Source organism: Metarhizium acridum, assembly GCF_019434415.1.
Source record: "Metarhizium acridum strain ARSEF 324 chromosome Unknown scaffold_574, whole genome shotgun sequence".
Taxonomy (NCBI): domain Eukaryota; kingdom Fungi; phylum Ascomycota; class Sordariomycetes; order Hypocreales; family Clavicipitaceae; genus Metarhizium; species Metarhizium acridum.
In genome coordinates, this window is record NW_027094044.1 from 1216188 (window position 1) to 1236903 (window position 20716).

Below are 20716 nucleotides of genomic sequence, written 5' to 3' on the forward strand. Positions count from 1 at the left end.
TGCACAATGAACGCCAAACACGTCTCCAAAGCCGTTGTGATTGAAGACGGATTTGACGTTGAGAAATAGAGACGGTTACATCAAGAATCACGTGCGAGCATACAAATTGAACATCCATTGTCCTTTCGGAATTGCCATCTCCCCTTTGTGGTTTTGACTTTCTGCCACCTCACTTTTCACATTCTATCCCGGGCACGAGTTTCCGCCCTGCTTTGATGGAAACTGTGGTAGTTAAACTCGGCGGTGCTGCCATCACAAACAAGTCCATCGCCGACACCCTTGCCCCAAACATTCATGACCTGGTGGATAGGGTAGCTCAAGTCTATCAAGATAAACTGAGACCATTGGGAAGACATTTGATTCTGATTCATGGAGCTGGAAGTTTTGGACACCCTCCAGCCAAGAAGTACAATGTCAAAGCTGGTTGGCTGACTCCAGCAGGAGCAACCCAGGACAAGCTGGAGGACCATGCGCAACAAGAGGAGAAACGGCGTGATGAAGTGAAGTTTGGCATGGCAGTGACACGGCAACGCGTATTGCAACTGCATCATCATATGCTGCAACTGTTGCAGGACCGGGCGAGACTACCAGCTCTATCAGTGTCCACATATGACACGGTTGAGACGGACCAAGGAGTTTTGACGCAGGCGGCAAGCAGTCGATTGATAACGCGGGTGAACAATCTCCTGACGCAGGGGTTTGTTCCCGTATTATTTGGCGACGCCGTCCTGGATCACGCATGGGGAACCACAATCCTGTCGGGTGATGCTCTGATGCATGAATTGGCGACGCATTTACCACGCGTGCGACGATGCGTATTTGTCACGGATGTCCCTGGCATCTTTACACAGGACCCGAAGCAGTACGCAGACGCGGTTCTCATACGGCAATTACATTTCAGTGAATCAGGGGACAGTGCAACGTATGAAGACGATGCGGCCTCTAGTGTGGACGATGTTACCGGGGCTATGCGTACGAAATGGCAGTGGGCAAAACGCATCATGGCGGATGCGCATCAGGTGAATCGAGTCATTATTTGCCAAGCTTCTGTTTCAGATACGGCTATAGGTCTCGTTGGTGAAGACGACGGCAATGGCCTGGATGGTGGTGATGCCTCTGATGCTTGGACCACGATTCTTAGATAGGAGTATGCTATCGACCCGTTTCTATTGGCTTCGGGGTTCTTGAGCAAATCCGGTAGTCATTTTCGCAATCAGCTGCGCTCTATAGTATATACACGACTTCACCCGCCTTCTATACTCGAAATACCACACAGCCTTACAAGGAAAGAGATGTACTACAACATTGATTGATTGCCTTGGGCTGCGTCTAGGACGACAAATTTGGGGTAGGTCGTGGACGAGACATGCAGAGGAAGGTTCATGGGCAGTGAGGAGGAATTTTGGATATTGCTAGAAAGCCGTCTTTGTAGAGGTAATGTTTGGTACAAGCACTGAAGAGAATAAGGGCCCCTTTCTGTCTGTTTGGCGCGCAGATATTACTGGCAACGAGTGCATAACCCCCTCCTTTTTAATTGCCTTGATTGATCTTTCCAAATGACTAACACCAAATTTTGCGCAAAGTAGCTGCCTCAGAACCGATACCCAGGGCACCAGAACAGGCATCTGTGCTGAGCATACCATTGTCTTGGCAAGAAAGATCAAAAGAAACACTTGTCCGAGAGAACTACAGAGACATATCAAAGAAACGTCTTCAGATCCACTGAGCTACACGTAGCTGCAGGAGAAGTCTTTGCCTCGTTGGCTAATAGTGTTTAGAGGCAGACTAGCGATAAAGGACGTTGGATTCCATTTTGGTTTGAGGTCTGTTGTCGGGACTACTGGGTTGGGTTGCTTCTCCAGATACCAGCACACCTACATGGTGAACATCAGCTCCACCACCACAAATCTCATGGGGTAGCATTCCCCCTCAGGATAGAACAAGTTCGATGGGCGGAGAGTCTGAGTGGTTGATGCCATTTAGCTCCTGGCCGGATGAGCTCGTATGGGAAAATGAAGTGTCGAGCAGCGCCGACTTTGTGCATGTATCGGGTCGCCATGGGAAGTTCGTAGTCGAGGAGAGCTTGAGGACGGACCTTGTACCGGTCCTTGAGGGTTCATGAGAGCATAAGCTACAGTCTCAACAGCTAACTATTGATGCAAGATGCATACACCGAGTTTCAACATGATTCGTCGCGAAACAGCTCCAAGAAGGTCGTTTTGTCAATCGACTCTGATATTGTCTTCCGCATTAAACACAAGGTTGGTAAGTCAGGTAGGGATCCGGCCTCTACACAATGGTCTGCAAGAAAGTGAAGGATGTTATGGCTCTTCCTCGCGGCTTTTCCCAATATAACCGGCGTATACATCTGGTTGGCGGAGAAAAGTGAGGAAGACCATTCAGTAATGGGTTGATGCATTTATTGTAGTTTCTTTCAATCACGCCGGCCGAGGCTGGAATCGAATGGCAAAACAATAGAGTGCCTGGTCATTTGTTCATGTGTGCTAGGTGGCCTGACGTTGTCCATTCCTCATGCATGGTGCTGCTGAAGTGCCAGTCTCATGGGTAATGGTGGTTTCTTCAAGGAGCCAAGAGAAGAATATTCTAGTAGAATAGTTGGAAGGTGGCAGAAGCCGGGGGAACCGTCTCTCTGACGCATTTTGACGCTACGGCCATCATTCATGATGCCCGCCCATGGGTTGGTAAGCTGATAGACATGAATGCTGGGTTGCGCCGGCATTTGCTTCCTCCGGTGAAACTCTTCCGCATATGTCGCTTCACAACCGGAGACTACAAAAGAAAAACAAAGGGGCGCGTTGGGTCTACGCTGCACCAGTTTCTTGGCGCATTCGTCATCAAAAGACGTGTTGTCGGAAAAAAAAAAGAAAATCTTGTCACGTTGAGTCAATGGTTTCAGTTTTCGATACAACAAAGAAACGATGATGGATGTCTACATGGGTGTCATGACGCCCAGGCTGACAAGTCATGTCTCTCATCTAAACGAACATCAGGCATCAAGATCCCATCCTTGGGAAGCAAGGAACCGTCCTTTCTTGCCTTGTTTCTCGCCAATTTTGCTGTATTTAGAATACTACGTTACCAAAATGCGGGCCTGCAAACTGGAGCACATATTCCTGCGTCCTTGGCCACGGTACAAAAGTGCACGCCCAGGTTCAAGCAACTTCAAGGTTCAATTTTGTCAATGGGATAATTTGGCGCTGAAGCCGCCTGGAATGCAATTCAGAGCACGCCTTGTTTATAACGAATACCATATTCGCGAGACGGCGCTGCCCAGCTCGAACTCGATAGCAACCAACCGCCAGAAACAAATCACCAGAAACTAGCGCACAGGTCTCGAGGCGAATAAAGAACAGGAGGCACAGCCCTGTGGATCAGGAGGCTCGGAGATTAATGTCACTTGCTCCGTTCGTATCGGACGTCAACCAGAAGAACTCGTAACAAGGCGTTTGAACTTGAGCTTTGGGTCCGTCCGTCCACCGCCCGTTGGACGTGCTTCGCTAGTAATAGCATGAAAAGCAAGTTCAGGTACTAGGCAGTACAGCTAAAGAAAGACATCGCAACAACTCGGTCGCAGCTGAGCCCAGTAATACCACGTCGACTGTCCCATCAACTGAGGCCCTCGGTCAAGATCTAGTCTTGTTTTCGGGGTGGAGAGATGGCGCATCAGACAGGATCTGTTCCTGCAGGGGATTAAAAGAGGCGGGCCGTCCATCCGATCAAATTGATCACACGAGGCACCGGGGTTTTATGAGATCCCGCCAACAACCATTTCGCCACGCCGCGTCAATGCAACGGTTCTGTAATTAAGGGGAATGGAATCGTGGTTCAAGTCCCGCGAGCCGATGGAGCGAAGGAATGCCGATGGAACTGGAAGTTACTCCATGTTACTCTGTCTGATTGAATCTGAATAGACAATCTCAACAATTGTGATCCATTGTGGCCCGTGGGCATGTAGCCCCTTCGCACTTGAACACGACCAGACCAGACTTCTTCCGGGCTCGAGCGCAGCAACCTGCAAATCTTTCCCTTCACATGCCTGGGTGTATGATATACACATAAATGGCACTGAAGCCGGGCAACCCAAGCCGGATCCATATTTTCAGAAAACTCGTACCTGGCTATACACCTGCTTTAATACCAGAACTCTCTCTGGCGACATTTGTCGAGTAACGAATACTACCCCCCTACTCCAACCCTACCAGCAGAGTCGCACAACTCGCCATGCATGTACATCATCATTCGCGATTGACACTCGCCACTTGGAGACGATTAAAGTCTCTGCTGGGAGATCATGACAGCTCTGTCCTCGTTGATGGTGAATCGTTGTCCATCGCGGATGTAATCGCCATATCTCGGTAGGTGACCGTCTTGTCACCAGACCAGGAATACATTCTTACATCCGTGTTTGTTAGTTATGGCTACAAGGCTAGGATCGATGCTTCCCCTGCAGCAATTGCCAAGGTAGATGAAAGTGTTGACTGTCTAGAACGGCTTCTGGACCAAGGCCAGGTCTTTTACGGTAAGAAGTCACCCTTTCCGCCTTGTCTCTTTAGCTGAACCATTATACAGGCGTTGGGACTGGTTTTGGAGGCAGCGCCAACACTCGCTCTGTAGACACTGCTGCTCTCCAGGTTGCACTTATGCAGATGCAGCAGTGCGGCGTATTGTCAGGTTACCAGCCTGGTGAAGCGTCTTTTAAAAGCCATGATCCAACTTCTACATCTATGCCCGAAGCTTGGGTCCGAGCGGCAATAGCTGTCCGGTGCAATACTCTGCTTCGAGGGCACTCGGCTGTGAGATATCAAATCATCCAGATGATGGAGCGACTGCTTAATCAAGACTATATACCGCTAGTCCCCGTAAGAGGCAGCATATCCGCTTCAGGAGACCTCAGTCCTCTTTCCTACATTGCAGGAGTTTTGGAAGGCAATCCCAAACTGTTTCTTTGGACGGGAAACAGTGACTCTAGAACGCTGATCAATGCTAGTCAAGCACTCAAACTGCTCCAGCTTAACCCTATTACCTTCGGCCCCAAAGAAGCCCTGGGACTGGTTAATGGGACGGCGGTATCTGCTGCAGTGGCGACTTTGGCTTTGAATCAAACTCACCAACTTGCCGTTTTATCACAGATCCTCACGGCAATGGCTGTGGAGGCCCTCCGCGGAACCACAGAAAGCTTCCATCCTTTCCTGGCCAAGGTCCGCCCTCACGTTGGTCAGATCGAAGCCGCGCGAAATATTTCGGGCTTTCTCCGTGGCTCTCGCCTTGCTACACAGCAAGTTTCTATAACCAGCATGGAGCACTCGGATGACCTATATCAGGATCGCTACCCAATACGCACCTCGACGCAATGGATCGGTCCACTGCTAGAAGATCTGGTGCTTGCGGATAAGCACATCACCACAGAACTAAACTCTACAACGGATAATCCCGTCATAGATGTCCAAACGGCCCGGGTGCTTCACGGTGGAAACTTTCAAGCCTCCACGGTGACATTGGCCATGGACAAAGCCCGGTCTGCGTTGCAGATGATGGGAAAGATGCTCTTTTCTCAATGTACCGAGATGATGAACCCGAGCATGAGTAATGGGCTACCTCCAAATCTCGTATTTGATGAGCCTAGTGTCTCGTATGCGTTTAAAGGTATACCATGTCCTTACCCTGTGTCAAACAGATCAAGTAGCTTATGCTGTCGACAGGCATCGACATTGCCATGGCTGCCTATACCTCCGAGTTGGGCTTTTTAGCTCAGTCTGTTGCACCGCACGTGCAAAGCGCCGAAATGGCGAATCAGGCGATAAATTCTCTGGCTCTTCTTTCCGCTCGCTATACCCATACGGCGATTGACACCTTTTCCATGTTGACTGCCTCCTACATCTATTCACTTTGTCAAGCCCTCGATCTACGGGTCATCCAGGTACAATTCGAAAATAGAATGAAGTCAGTTCTGCCGCCGCTTGTAAAGGATTTTTTCGCTGCGGTTCTGCCTGATGACTCCCTTGCTGAGTTGGGGTTGTTGACATGCAGACATGTCATTGACCAGTTCAAGAAGACAACCACCGAGGACTCGACCATTCGCTTCCGTAACATTGCGGTATCGACACAGGCTGTATTCATGTCGTTTCTCTCCAAATCGCATCGTTTATCCCCTGAATCGCTACTGACGGGCTTCTCGATCATTCCTATTTGGGTTGCAAGTGCAGAAGCCCTTATGCTGAGTCAGTTTGACGAGATCCGTCACTCTGCGGTGACCAAATGCGATACCCCCTCATATCTTTGCGATGCTTCCAAGCGGATATATGAACTGGTCCGGGTCAAGATGGGGATTCCTTTCAATCGCGGGCTTCCGGACCATCCTTCAGTTGCGAGCGCGAAACGTACAAAGGAGCACAGAGAGCAGATTGACGCGGGACTCGCTCCGTTCAGCAACGGATACCTTATCGGGGACTGTGTGAGCCGAATCTACGATTCCCTTCGATCCGGGGAGATGATGGATACGGTCATGGAATGCTTGGCGGACGTGGTGACTTGTCACGACTCACCAAACTATACCGGCAACGCAACAAATGGGACTCACAGCCTGTGAATCAAGCCCCCCTGTCTGTTCCGCCAGCTCGTTTCCCATCCCGACGATGGATGGGTTTTGCGATACCCACTCTGTTCTTGGCCCTCGACGAAATGGAAACTCGATCGAGTCATGGCCAATCACAGGCAGACAGCACAAGCACGTCACTGCAGATTGTATCCCCGCAATCGACTTCTCTCAGCCATCGAAACTGCCATCCTGAATTGTTGGCGAAAGAGAGGGTGAACCACTTGAAGGAGACAACTTTACAATGGCGGCAGTACCATCCAGTATCCTCATATTCGGGGCCACAGGCAACATTGGCCAGTTCATCACCAAGAACATCCTCCACGCCAAGCCCAACAACGCCAAAGTGACAATCTTTACGTCTGAAAAGACCGTTTCCTCCAAGGCAGCTCTTATAAATGGCTGGAAAGACGCCGGTGCATCGGTGATAGTGGGCGATATTACCAGGGCTGCCGACGTCGCCGATGCATACCGCGGCATTGACACGGTTGTAAGCTGCGTCGGGCGAGCCGTTCTCGACCAGCAAAAGGAACTCATCAGGCTGGCCGAAGAGTCTGGAACTGTCCAGTGGTTCTTCCCCTCGGAGTATGGCACAGACATTGAGCACAATTCCAAGAGCCCAACGGAGCGACCGCATCAGATGAAACTGGCCATCCGCAAGTACATCCGGGAGCACACGAAGCGTCTGAAGGTGACGTATGTCGTTGTCGGTCCGTATTTCGAAATGTGGGTGGATGACGGTAAGTGGTCGGATCGAGTCGGCGGATTCAGGGTTGAAAAGGGCGAGGCCTTCCTTATCGGTGACGGGCAAGGCAGCATCGCCTTTACAAGCATGGAAGAGTGAGTGCGCTTGACCCCTATCGTGGCTTACACTTCACCCTCGTGTCGGCACTAATCAAGGGCTACTGACGAACGGCTCTGTAGCACTGGTAAAGCCGTGGTTGCGGCTCTCCGCCACCCCGAGGTATCCTACGGCAAGGCGTTGAAGATCTCGTCATTTGTGGCAACTCCGAACCAGGTCCTGTCCGAGTTTGAGAAGCAGCTTGGCAGGAAGTTTACTGTAAAATATATCCCATTAGAATCTCTGGAGCGGACAGAGGCGGAATTCTGGGAGGCAGGGAACCCGATCGCTACTATTGCCACGCTGCGCCGAATATGGGCTGCTGGCGGCACCTTGTATGACAAGTGGGACAATGACACGATTGGGCTGACCTCGACGGACTCTCTCGAGGGGATTATCAGGTCACATCTTCAGGAGAAGGGCTATCTGAGTAGCTCGCAAGGCGAAAAGCTATAGGAGGTCGATGAGTAAGGTAGTCGCTTATTAACTAGTAGATTTTGGAAGAAACAAAAAGACTTTGCTATTGTGCACTTGACACTTGATTGCAGTTTCTAGTTTCCTGTAGTCTTGGTTGCCCTGATTACCCGTAGCTTTAGTCTTCAGCACGCATTCTAGAGACAGGGGCAAGTTCGGCAATCGTGCGGAAGTGATGGGTGATGCCGGGAGCAGAGCACAAAAGTCATCTGGAAATTCAGCCACTCATCAGCAAACAGATCAAGTTCAAGCAACGCTTCATACTGGCACTGGACTTCTCTCCACCTAGGTCATCAACAGTTTCCTCTGCTCCGTGGTTATGGTGAACTCTCGCCACAGAAGGCTATGCCATTTGCGAAAGCCATGTTTGGTCTACAATCTAAGCTCACATCATTCCACAATCCTCCTCATCGGGTTTTAATGCTCGACGACTCTCAATTGCCACGGGATAGCCGGGTGCGTAATAGTATGCGGATCCCTCCAAAAGCTAATCAAAAGGCGCGGTTTGGTGTCTTGAGAAAGGAACCTTAGACTAAGGCTGGCATCCCATGGCCCTTCTCTCTGGGTTGACTCCTGAAGAATCCTCAAAGCCGCTTCCTTTGTCTCCAGTCTCATGCTGTACACATACGACCAGTACATGAGGGCAATGAGGCCGGTTTCAAGAGTGTAATCTGACGGTGGTTTCCCCTGCAGATGATGTGTAAGAAGCATCTTTGCAGCAAACGAGACACCCCGAGAAAGTTCGTCCTGGAAGCGGGGGTCCTGGGCCATCCTCAGGTGGGAATCAATCCCGAACGGCACAAGCTGTACCATGGTTCTCGCACTATTCACCAGGAGCCAGTCCATCTGGCTACTGTATGACAGCCATGTCCCAATCGGAGGTGCTTGTGGCCCAGCCCACAGCAGCTCAAGAGCAGACATTATAGCTGCGCCCCGTTGGCGAAGAGCGCTCAGTTCTTGCTGCATATGCGGCTGCGCCCAGAAAGCCTGGTTGCCTCTGTGCCCACGCAGCTCCCAGCAGCGAACCATGACTTCGTTCACGTATTTTGTTCTTGCGTCATAGCCTTGGGCCACGCTGGTGATGGGCTGGGCGTCGGGTGTGTCGCCGCGGAGCTGTTGTCCCAGGATCAAGGGGATGTCGGAAGAAAAGCCCCCAAGAGCAAACTCGAGATTCCGGAATTGAGTGGTGATGTCCCATAGATCGGCGTCGGATAACAACGAGCCTCTTGTCCGACGTCTTGACGAAGCGTTGCGGAGACGGCGCACGTCCAGAGCCGACATGAGGATGCGTATTCCGTTGCGCATGTGCGCTATCGCTGTGTAGTGATCGCCACGAAGGAGCTCCAGGGAGATGAATGCCAGGCAAGAGACGAGCACAAAGGCAATGCTTGCGGGCTCGGGTTGATCAAGATGTCTGTGAAGGTTCCCGATCGCCAGGTTGTACTCTCTCCAGGTAAAGCGCTCCAGCGTGTCGACAGCCGGAGAGGAATCTTGCAGGTGACTGGAAGCTCCTTTGCTGACCTTTTATAGGTGATATGCCGCCCCTAGCGCTATAAGAGCATGTTGAACGGCCTCGTTACAATGGCCAAGCTGGGGGGCAAGCGTTGTCCAGAATGACGACACGCCGCAAGAGTGCATGGAAACCCCGTTTTCGGTCGCCCGTCTGTAGGCGCAGAAAAACTGCCGCTCCATGTGAGTGCTCCCCACGCCTGACGAGATGGATCTCATGAAAGCGATTCCAAAGTGTCTAGTTTGGCTGGGTATCTCTCCTTGGAGGACAAGGCGCTGGTTATGGACGAATCGAACTGCCGCGGCATATCCCTCGCATGGTTTTCCGGCAGACATGCACTTGAAGCAAGTTGGTTTTCTTTCGTCGCATTTGACGCGTCGCTTTCTATGAAACGGAAAAATGACCAAGTTAGACTGTTAAAGTAGAGAGTTTACAGTTGAAGCTGTGGTCAACATACCTGCTGGTCGATGAAATCAGCACCCATACTATCTAGGAATTTGTTTCCCAGTTTAAGTTGTGACCCGACCTACCATGTTATACAACCTGTTCTGGTTCTCGTCTTCAGACGATTGCTCTCAGTGATAACACCAGCTGTTTGCATTGCAGCGTGTATGGTGTGATGCGGCCTCGCTTCCATGATAGCAGTCTTCGGATCAGGAGGGATAGTGCACAAGGCTCGATATGTCACTTAAGTATCTAGCCAAGTAGTCAAGAACAGGGAAGGATGTCATGCGATGATACCTCAAGTTCTGAGGCTAGAGAACTGGCCCCCGGAACGATTGCAGCCTTGCATAATTCGTCAGCTGGAACCACTTCACACCCGTGGCCGCCACAGTCAGCTTCGTGTGTGAAACGCAATAGCTATAGGTTGAAGAATCGGGGCATCGACCAATTGAGGCGTTCGCCGAATCTGGCGCCGTCTGCACTCTTATGCTTCGCCCGAAAGTTCTATTATTACATGAATCGGACAGGTGGTGATTAGGCCGACGGAGAGAATTTGCGCCGAGCTCCAAGTTGGACGTCTAATTTCGTGTCTTGTATTCGACAGGGAAGGACATTTCTTTCTCTAGCGCACGCCGGGTTTTCGAACGATCCATTAGCTTTTCGATCCTATTTTAATTCCTGCGGGATAATCCTTTTCTAGAGTAGATGTGTCGGATCCAGCCTGACCAAACAAGTTCAAGTAGGTCCCTACTACGGATTCCGCAGTAAAGCAGTCCTACCAACATAAAGGAACTTTTGCCAAGATTGTCAGGTTATTCATCGGCGATGGATCGGGCAAGAGGCTGCATTCACTGCTGCTGCTAAAATATCTATGCGCTACAAGTGCTCCGATGGGAGGCTAAGACGTAGCCGAGCGTGTTGATGAGCGCATCGCAACGATTACTCAGAATGGGGCCTAAGAGAAGAGCTGCAATGCAGGCTCTTTCACCGGTTGCCTTGGTTAAACGACTAATTCGAAATCGGCCGGGCGATATCTTCATCTTTGCAAGTGCTAAAAGTGCCCCCGAATTGGCCGAATTACTAGCAGCTTTTGAAGATGAAACTCGACAAGACTGAGAAGCAACCGAAGGCAGATCGGGATCATGCTCGAGTAATACCTTGTCTTGCGCCGCAATATATATCTCCGTCACCTATAACATGATGTAGATGCTGGATCAACTCACTGATCTGTCTACTGAAACTATATGCTGCACGCGGAGGCTGTCAGCCAACAGCGGTTTGATCTTAGAGGCTTCGCTACCAGGTTTGACATCATAATGCTTGCAAGGCCTCCTTGGACAGTGACCGTCACGGATTCTACTGGCATGTTGCGGGTACGTTCGTAGCTGTCACAGTCACCAGACCGTCTGTGCCTCCAGCTTTTTGAGCGCCACGGTGACGGATTGCGGCTCGGGGTGGTCACTGATTCCAGAGGCTTCAGAGGTAAAGAATGTACGGGTCTGTTATGTCGTGGGAGACAATACTGAAGGTTGATTCCTTCCCAACAGACAGGACTGTCGCCAGGGCAAGAGTGACCAGATCTACCGGGAATTTGGCCCACCCAACACCTTGAAGACGAGTCTCAGATTATACAGCCCTCTATCCATATACCGTGCAGGCTACGTGTCGCACGAGCTTTCAGTCGTATCCCACCCTGTACACCATTTTGCTCTAATAAGGCTGTATAAATGTATGCCATCTGACTAGGCATTCTATTTGGGCGGTTAATGATTGGCTGATAATGTCCACGAGCACATGGGCTCTGCGTCCTCGCTCCAATGCTGTCGTGGTGCCCTAGGGGCCAATGACTTTGGCGGGAAGTGTCTTGCCTCAAGGCCTGCTGCTGCAACTCACCCACCAAAGAAGTAGCTCCGTGCGCGGTTGCTATCGATATCCCATCTTGAAAAAGACCCCCCGGGGCCACATTTGTCAAGACTGATTCAAATGTACTGTTCGAGGTTTACATTGGAACTTGTCGAATGATGAGAATACTGAGAAGCTCCTGTTAATCTGTTAAACTACATGTAGTTTAACAACATTTACTGCACTGATTGCTCTCCCCTACCTCCGCTTCTAGCCCCACAACCATGCCACCAATTCGACCGAGTCTTGTGCTCACCAAGCAGGATATCATCGACGGTAAGTGCCGCTCATCATCCCCAGAAGCCCGACCGTGGCAACCAGAACGCTTACAGACGCAGGATTGTCCGAGCTTGATGTTGCTTTCGACGCTTCGGAACTGCTCATGAGTGTGGCCCCAATTCGCTTCGTCACAATTGGAGGCATGCTGGCTGTTTCACTCTTTCAAAACCGCACCACGACCAAAGACATTGACTTCCTCCTTGATCCAAATGTGGATGCCGTGGATGACTATCGAAACGAAATACTGAGGGTGATCCAGGGCGTCGCCAGAAAAAAGGGCTTCAATAGCGATTGGATGAATGACGACCTTAAAATCTTCATTCAAAACTCTAATAGGCTGAACATCTTCTTGCAATCCGTCGAGCAGGGAATCATCGTCTATCAAGGTCAGAACCTCATCGTCTATGCTGGACGCCTAGACTTCGCCCTGGAGCGCAAGCTTCGTCGTGTCGATGAGAGGAGCAGGTTTAGGTCACGCGAAATTGACCTCTCCGATGCCGTGACGTTGGTTCATTACATAAAAGGCGACGGTCATCCTCTCAGCTGGCAGTACGTCCAAGGGTTGGATGAGAACGGCCGGGGAATGGGAGTCGGCGATGCTGGAATCCAAGCTGTCGCTACTGAATACATAAGAGTGTACCGTGTCCAGGGAATAGTTGAGATGGTATGGGATGAGGAATTCGAGCGCTGGAGATATGTCGACCTGGAAGGTGAGTGGACATGGGTTTAGATAACTGCACCTTGAGCGGTTTCAAGAGCACATTCATTAGACGGTCCTTAACGCGGCCGAACTCGCTTGTATATGCCTTTTATCGAAATCTGGATCTGAACTCGTGTCATTGGGGTCATTGTATTTATGTAGGATTAATCTTTTGTCGAGTACGGGCCCTTCGTTCGTCCAAGTCGGCACAGAGAGAGTAGGATACTCGGTGTTGCCTTCAACATGGCGGCCGTCTCGCCGTAGTCCAAGTGAGAGGCGCCAGTTGAAAGACCATATAAGGGCCTCGGCCAGTGAAGCAAAAACGGCAAGCTGCTCAGGATCCGTACAGCCATCTTCGCGTGGGTCACGGAGAAGCTCGGGATTCCACCCAGGCTGCCTCTTCCAAAAGTACTCTGTCTCATACCCAATGTGTACTTCATCATATGCACAAAATGCTTCATAGAGGCGATAGAAGGAGCGCTGCATGCTATCGCGCCATCGCCAGACCGGGAGAAGGCGCAGCTGAAAAATATGAGGGTGCTTCTCGTCCACATATGTCTCAGGGGCATAGGCCATAACATAGCGCGGTGCTGGCGGTAGATAGCATGGGAAGTATCGAGGGATTCTTAAAAATAGCCCTAGAAGGGTTAAAAATGGATGTTGACAAAACTGAGAGAGGACCCTTATAGAGTATCGCAGTTCGAGCGGTGTGGCGTAGAACTCCATTCGCCAACGCCAGCGGCGCCATTTCCTGGCCAAGTACTCCATTACCATGAAGGAGATCCAAAGATGCGACCGCGTTGGAGCATGGGAGCGCGAGGAATTTCGGGGACGGGAGAGGGTAGAAACTTTAAAGACCACAAAATTGAGATGAATAAAAGAAACCAGTTATTCTATTCATGGTTGGAGGTTTGGGAATGTTAGGGCCCGAGTCACGTGAACCCCCCCTACCTTATTGTCTCCACTAGAGTGTAAAAACGGGTACCCGTAGGCACCCGTAGGTATTTAAGTTTTTCTTAGGTTATTTATAAGCTACTTATTTTATTATATAAGTAATTTAAGTATATTATAAGTAACCTAAGAAAAAGATAAGTATCTTATAAATACCTATAAAATATGTAATAATATAATATAATAATATAAATTAATTTTCTTAAATTAATTATAATAATTAATTATAATAATTAATATTTACTCTTTAATATTTAATTATATTTATAATAAGTTTTAAGTTTAAAGTATTATCTCTTAATACTTAATATAACTTTAATTATTAGGTTTTAAAGAGTTAATTAAAGAGTTAATAGAATTAATTATTACTTTCTTTTCTTTTTTTTCTTTTTTTTTTCTTTCTCTTATTTTTAACGTTTTTTACGCTTAATTATTATCTTTTTATTTTCTTTTATATATATAAGTTTAAGTATTTTTTTTCTTTTAATATTCTTTAATTTTTCTTTTTATCTTTCTTTTTTATTTAATAATAAACTTTTTATATAAGTTATATTTTTAAATTCTTTATCTTATTATAAACTATTATAATTACTTATAAGATAATTAATATAAATAATTATTATAAATAAATATAATTATATAAATCTTTTATATAATCTTATAAAAAGATAATATTTTACTTTTAAAAGATATTTAATATATTATAAAGTATAAAAGTTCTTAAGTATAATTATAATATACTTTATATATTAACTTAAGATATTTATAATTAAGTATAATAAGTAAATAAGTAATTAAATATATATATAATTTATATATTAATTAATATTTAAATTAATATTATTTTAATTAACTCTTATAAAGCTTAAATTATATTAAAGTTTTAATAAGAAATAGAGGTACTTATATTATTAATAATCTCTTTAATTAAGCGTTAAAATAATACTCTTAAAATAATAAGTAAAATATTTCTTTAATAGCATTAAATTTCTTAAAGTATTATAATTAATTTAAAGTTAAAGTTATAATAATTATTTATAATAATTATATATACTTATTATTAGGTTTCAAGTAATATAATCTTTTAATTAAAATTACTCTATTAAATAATCTTTTATTTAATATCTTTTTAAATTAATTACGTATAATTATTATATTTTTACTTAAAATACTTTATAATATTATTATATAAAAATAATTAATAAAAATAATTAATAAAAACACTTATTAAAGTAATTATAAGCGGGAAAAATTAATAATAAAGGGTAATAAAGAAAAAAAAAAAGAGAGTAATAAGAAAATTTTAATAGTTAATAAAAGCTATATTAAAAATAAAGCTTATAAATATTGTGTAGCGGCATTTATGCTTATAAGTTAAAGAAAGTTAAATAGTACATTTAATTGTAGCTACGTTATTAGTATAAGAGAATAAGCATACGTATAAGTCTTTAATTTAATAAGTTTTACCTTTATAATTAGTTTTATAAGGTCTTTTATTAATATTTTATTAAGTCTTTTAATTAGTCTTATATAAGTTTACGCTATATAGCTAAATCGTTTAAGTTATTTAAGTACTTATTTACACTTATTATAAGCTATAGCTTATAATACGTGTAATTAGAATTACTTATATTTTAAAAGCATTTAATTACTTTATTTAAATTAATTTACTACTTATTTAAGAACTATATTATTCTTAAGGAGTAAGTTATAGGAATTAAAAAGTAATTAGATTATAATATTACGTATAAAGTTATAAGTATATATATATATATTATATTTAAGCTAATAAAAATTATGGTTTTACTTAAGCGATATTTTTATTAAGAAAGAATTATTTAATCTCTTATAAAAGGCACTTTTTAGCTACTATAAAAACGAATTTAAATAGGTATAAAGGCCTAATAATATTTACGTTTAAGAGAATATAAAAGAATTATAATTATAATAAAATAAATTAAAACTAAGAAAAAAATTATAAGTAAATTATAAAGATAATTTAAACTATTTAATTAAGTAAAGAGAAATTATAATAAGATAAAAGTTATTATAATTAAGCTAAAAATAAAGAGTTATCTTAAAGATCTTTAATTAAAATAAGAACGTACTTACCCTTTAAATATTAATAGACTTATAATTAAAAAGAAAACTTTTATTAAAATAGCTTAAATTAGTTAAAAGAGAATTAAAAAGAGAAAGAATTAATTAATTAATTAAAAGAATATAATGTTTCTTATAGTATCCCTAATAATTATAATCTTATAGCTAGTTATAAGGAATAATACTATAACGTTTATTATTTTAGCTTATAAGATTATCTTTATAATAAAACTATCTTTAAAAGAGATATAAAAGGTTATTTTTAAGTTAAGTAAACTAATATAAATATTTCTTAAATATAATTAATTAAATAATTAAAAAGAATTTAAAAGAAAAGATTTTATTAATTTATTTACTATTAATTAATAAGAAGTTATTAAAAAGAACTTATATTCTTATTAATAATACTCTCTTTAAGAATTTAGCTTAAAGAAAGAAAAGCTTATAATTAAAAAGCTAAATATTTTAAGATTAATTCTATTATAACTTATAATAAAAACTTATTTAAAGCTATAAGCTAATAAAACCTTACCTTATTTATTAATATAAGCTTTAACTTTAAGGGATTTATTAAAATTCTTAAAGAAGCTTTAAGTAAATAAGAAATTTTAATTACGTTTTAAAAAGCCTTTAAAGTTAAACCCTTTAATAAGAAGAATATCTTTAACTTCTTAAAGGAATTTAAGAAGAAGATAATTACCTTAATTATTTTAAAGAAAAAGTAAATAAAGATATTAAAACGTAATATTACTTCTCTTAAAAGAACGCGTATTAAAACCCTTATAATTACTAGTAATTAAAATAAAGCTAAGAAAAAACTTCTTTTATAATATAATATAATTAATTAAAATTAAATAAAAACTATAATAAATAAGCTAAAAAGTCTTAATACCTAGTATTTAAGAGAGATTTTTAAGACTTTTTATTAGTTATACCTTTATTAAAGCTTATAAAGTAAAGCTAAACCTTTTACGTAAATAAAATCTATCTCTTAATTAAATATCTTATATAAAGCTTTACTTAATTATTTAATTATAAGCTTTATAAATAAAAAAGGGTATTTATAAAGTAAAATTATCTTAAAGAAGTATATTATACTTTAAAGTAAGTTAAATAAGTATATATAAGCTAAGCTTAAACTTATAAATTATAACTTAATTATATTAAAATTAAAGCACTTACTTTAAGATTAAAGGTATACCTTAAAGACTATTTATAAACTAATAAGAGGTATTCTTAAAAGTAACTTAAATAATTATAAGAAGTAAAGCTTATATTAAAATAAATTTATAATTAAAGAAGTAAATTAGAATTAAAAAAAGAGTAAAAAACCTAGCTTTATTATTAGTTTTTCTTTTAATTAAATAAATAAAATTATAAAGTAACTTAAAGAGATAAAAATTACGATAATTAAGTAAGTTAAAAGGTAAATTAACTTAAAAGAATAACTTAAGTAGCGTTAAAAAAACTTACCTTAAGAAAGTAATAAGCTTAATTAAAGTAATTAAAAACTAATTTAATTTAACTATATTTAATTTAAGAATAAAGGATTAAATAATAATAGCGCTAATAGTTACTTTAAAATTAATTATATTTACATAAAAAAACGTTAAAAGATTTAATACTATTATTATAATAATATAAGATATTTCTCTAAGAAATACCTTTACTTAAAGTATAATTAAATGCTTAACTTTACCTAATATAATATAAACGCGCGTGTTCTTATAATTAATATTAAAGTATAAGAATATATTATACTATTATAACTTTTATTTTAATTTCTTATTATTAAAAGCTATATAAAAAGGCTTATTATACTTTAAGTTAAATTATATTTAAATATATACGTTTATATATACTTAAATTAAGTAAAACGCTTTAAAAATACTCTATTAAAGAAATAAAATATACTATAAGAAGAGATTAAAATATTATAAAAGAAGTTAAAGTAAATTAATATATTTAAGTAAGCGCTAAGAAAGAGTAATTCTTATAATTTACCTTTAATTAAACCCTCGTTTATTATAATAATTATAATATTTAAAATATATATAATAAAAAGCGCTTAAGCTTATAATTTTAAATTTAAAGTTAACCTTTTAATAAACGTAAATACGTGTAAGTAAGTAAGGCTTAAAGATAACCTAAATAATATTAAAAATAAAAATAAGAAGAGTAAAGTTATAGCTTAAAATAATAAAGTTAAGCTAAAAATAATTAAACTTATTAAAGATAAAACTAATAGGTACGTATAAATAATGTAATTAAAGGGAAATTATTTAATTAAGAGAATTATAATATAATTATATAAAGAAATACTCTTTAAGAAAATTAGTATTTTACTAAGAGACTTATATTCAGACCTCTAAATGTATTGTATTTTTTGTAGTTTTTACTATACTATATTGTATTGTATTGTATTGTAATATATTACAATACATTACAGGATACGAATACCTATAAATGTATTATAAGGCTATAAAATATCTAATATTATAAATAAATGCTTATATAAGCATATTATATATTAAAATAAAGCTAAAAATCACGTGATTTTAGATCTTTAAAAACTAACCTTAAAATGTGGATATTAAGCGAGATATTAAGCTTTAAAGTTATGTCTTAAAATAAAAAGTAAGTAAAGCGGGGCGAATTTTCAATTGCTTATAACTTTTTAAGATAATAACTTATAGTAATAAAAAGTGGGGCATTTTAAAGAGCTAATTTACCTCTTTTTAATGATATAAAATTTTCCCTTATAACCCTTATAATTAGCCTTATAATCTTTAGTTTAAGAAAACAGGGGTTTTTTTTACTTATAATACATTTATAGGTATTTTAGTTATGTAATGTAATGTATTTAAATACAATACACGAAAATACAATACAATACAAAATACAATACACAATACACTTGTATTTACTATATTTGTAAGAGCTCTGCTTATATTAATTACTTTTAAGCCTTATAACTTTAATAAGAAACGAAATTAATAATTATACTAATAGTATTAATAACGTTAAGTAATATAATAGAAAATTAATAACCCTTTTAAAGAAACCTATTAAATTTACGAATAAAAATACTTTAAGACTAAATTAAGTAATTTTAATATTTAATATAATATTAATTATAAAGAATTACATTAAAAATAGGTAAAATATAATAAGAACCTTAAATAAAGAAAGTAATATACCTTTAATAAGCGTAAACGTAAAACTTTAAGCGTTACTTATAAAAAGGCTTTAAGGTATATTTAAATTAATTAATCGTTAAATTAACTTTTAAGTAAACTTAATTTTATAGCTTAAAGGGATTTTTAAGTATACGTAAAAGTTATTATACCTATAAGTGTAACTTAATTATAAGAGAGTACCTTTTATACGTGCCTTAATAAATAATAGCTTATAGGGAAATATTATTAATATAAAGTTTACCCTTTAAGTAAGTTTAAAGATATATACGCTTATAAAGAATATATTTATAACTTTATTCTTTAGTAAAATTATATATATATATAAAAAGATAAGAACTTATCTTTATTTTAAAAATATATAAACTTTAATTTATTTATATATTACGTTAAATATTATTTATATTCTATTAATTTTAAGTATATTATTTATAAGACTTACTTAGGTATTATTTAATTATAGTAAAGAAAGTAAAGAGTTACTTATTTAATGTAAATTTAATATTATACGTATTATATTTTAAGTAATAGAATTAATTATATAAGAAGTATTAAATATAATTAATAAAATATAGCTAAAAACTTACTTACTTATAATAAAAACATTAAAATTTTTTAAATTATTTAATTCTAGTAATTAAAAGATATTAAGAAAGCGAGAGAATATACAAGTAAAAAACTATTATTTACCTAGTATTAAAGTGTTAAATACTATTAAACGTAATTAAATATTACGTATATTACGCTAAATATATAAAATATATAATAAGATATTAGCTTTATTTAATTTAAGTAAGCTAAACACGTTAAAATAAGTACTAAATAGTAATTAAATAGCTATAATATAAGCTAAAATAAACCTAATAGTAGCTAAATATATTAAAGATAAGCTAAATTATACGGCTTTTAATAGCTAAAATAAACCTAAAACATATAAAAAAGGGTTTATATTAATTAATTTATAAGTAATTAATACTATTATACGAATTATAAATAATAAGATAAACTTATTCTTAAATTTAAGACTTTATAAAAGTAAGGTTAAACTATTAAACGTATTTTATAGTTTTATACACGTAAATATACGGCTTAAATACTATAATTATAAACTTAACGTTATTAAAATTTTAATTAATAACTTAATTAAGAAGACTAAAAAGGTAAGAATTTATAGTAAAAGAAATAATATAATAATATTAAAGAAGATATTAAGAGAGAGAGAAAAGAGAGCTATTTACGCGTCTTTAACCTTTAATAAAAAAGTTAATACTTATAATAAATTCTATAAGTTATTAAGAGAAGAACTTAAAGAAGAGTTTATTTCTTTATTTATTAAGAAAGAGAAGAAAATATTAGCTTTAATAGTTAAGAAAGTATACTAGAAATAAAGTAAGTAAATAAAGGTAATAATAAAGAAGCTTTAAAAGATATAAGTAATTAATCTTTAAGTAAATATTATATATAAGAGAAAAGCTAATAAAGTGTAATTAAAAGATAATATTTTATTAAATAAATTAACCTTAAAAGGTAATTATAATTAAAAAACTAAGAAATAAAAATAAATTAAAGACTAAATTAAAAAAAATAATAAGTACTTAAAATATATTATAAAGAGATTCTTTAAATAATTAAGGGAATTTAAAGTAAGCTAAGAGATATTTAATTAAGTGCTTAAAGAGGTTAAAGACTTCTTATAGTTAAAGAA

At 39.0% G+C, this 20716-nt stretch overlaps 6 protein-coding genes across 6 annotated transcripts; 4 read left to right on the top strand and 2 right to left on the bottom strand.

The window, feature by feature from the left end:
• Positions 1–147: 147 nt before the first annotated feature.
• J3458_020782 (uncharacterized protein) lies at positions 148–2788 on the top strand. Its single transcript, XM_007814150.2, has one exon. It carries the CDS (start codon positions 216–218, stop codon positions 1143–1145), a length of 930 nt encoding a protein of 309 aa, XP_007812341.2. The 5' UTR covers positions 148–215; the 3' UTR covers positions 1146–2788.
• A 1454-nt stretch (positions 2789–4242) lies between these two features.
• Positions 4243–6607, top strand: J3458_020783 (uncharacterized protein; the record flags this gene model as incomplete). Its single annotated transcript, XM_007814151.2, has 4 exons — positions 4243–4376; positions 4434–4540; positions 4591–5664; positions 5721–6607. The coding sequence occupies 4 exons, from the start codon at positions 4243–4245 to the stop codon at positions 6605–6607; spliced, it is 2202 nt and encodes a 733-aa protein (XP_007812342.1).
• Positions 6608–6857: 250 nt separating this feature from the next.
• J3458_020784 (uncharacterized protein) lies at positions 6858–7910 on the top strand (the record flags this gene model as incomplete). The annotated part of the gene is made up of 2 exons (XM_007814152.2): positions 6858–7453; positions 7538–7910. 2 exons carry the CDS (start codon positions 6858–6860, stop codon positions 7908–7910), a joined length of 969 nt encoding a protein of 322 aa, XP_007812343.1.
• An 81-nt stretch (positions 7911–7991) lies between these two features.
• On the bottom strand, positions 7992–10017 carry J3458_020785 (uncharacterized protein). The gene is made up of 2 exons (XM_066122234.1): positions 9969–10017; positions 7992–9898 (listed from the first exon to the last, which is right to left on the bottom strand). Exon 2 carries the CDS (start codon positions 9231–9233, stop codon positions 8346–8348), a length of 888 nt encoding a protein of 295 aa, XP_065972861.1. The 5' UTR covers positions 9234–9898; positions 9969–10017; the 3' UTR covers positions 7992–8345.
• A 1071-nt stretch (positions 10018–11088) lies between these two features.
• Positions 11089–13638, bottom strand: J3458_020787 (uncharacterized protein). The gene has a single exon (XM_066122235.1). The coding sequence runs from the start codon at positions 13535–13537 to the stop codon at positions 12830–12832; it is 708 nt and encodes a 235-aa protein (XP_065972862.1). The 5' UTR covers positions 13538–13638; the 3' UTR covers positions 11089–12829.
• On the top strand, positions 12167–12793 carry J3458_020786 (uncharacterized protein; the record flags this gene model as incomplete). Its single annotated transcript, XM_007814154.2, has 1 exon — positions 12167–12793. One exon carries the CDS (start codon positions 12167–12169, stop codon positions 12791–12793), a length of 627 nt encoding a protein of 208 aa, XP_007812345.2.
• Positions 13639–20716: the final 7078 nt, after the last annotated feature.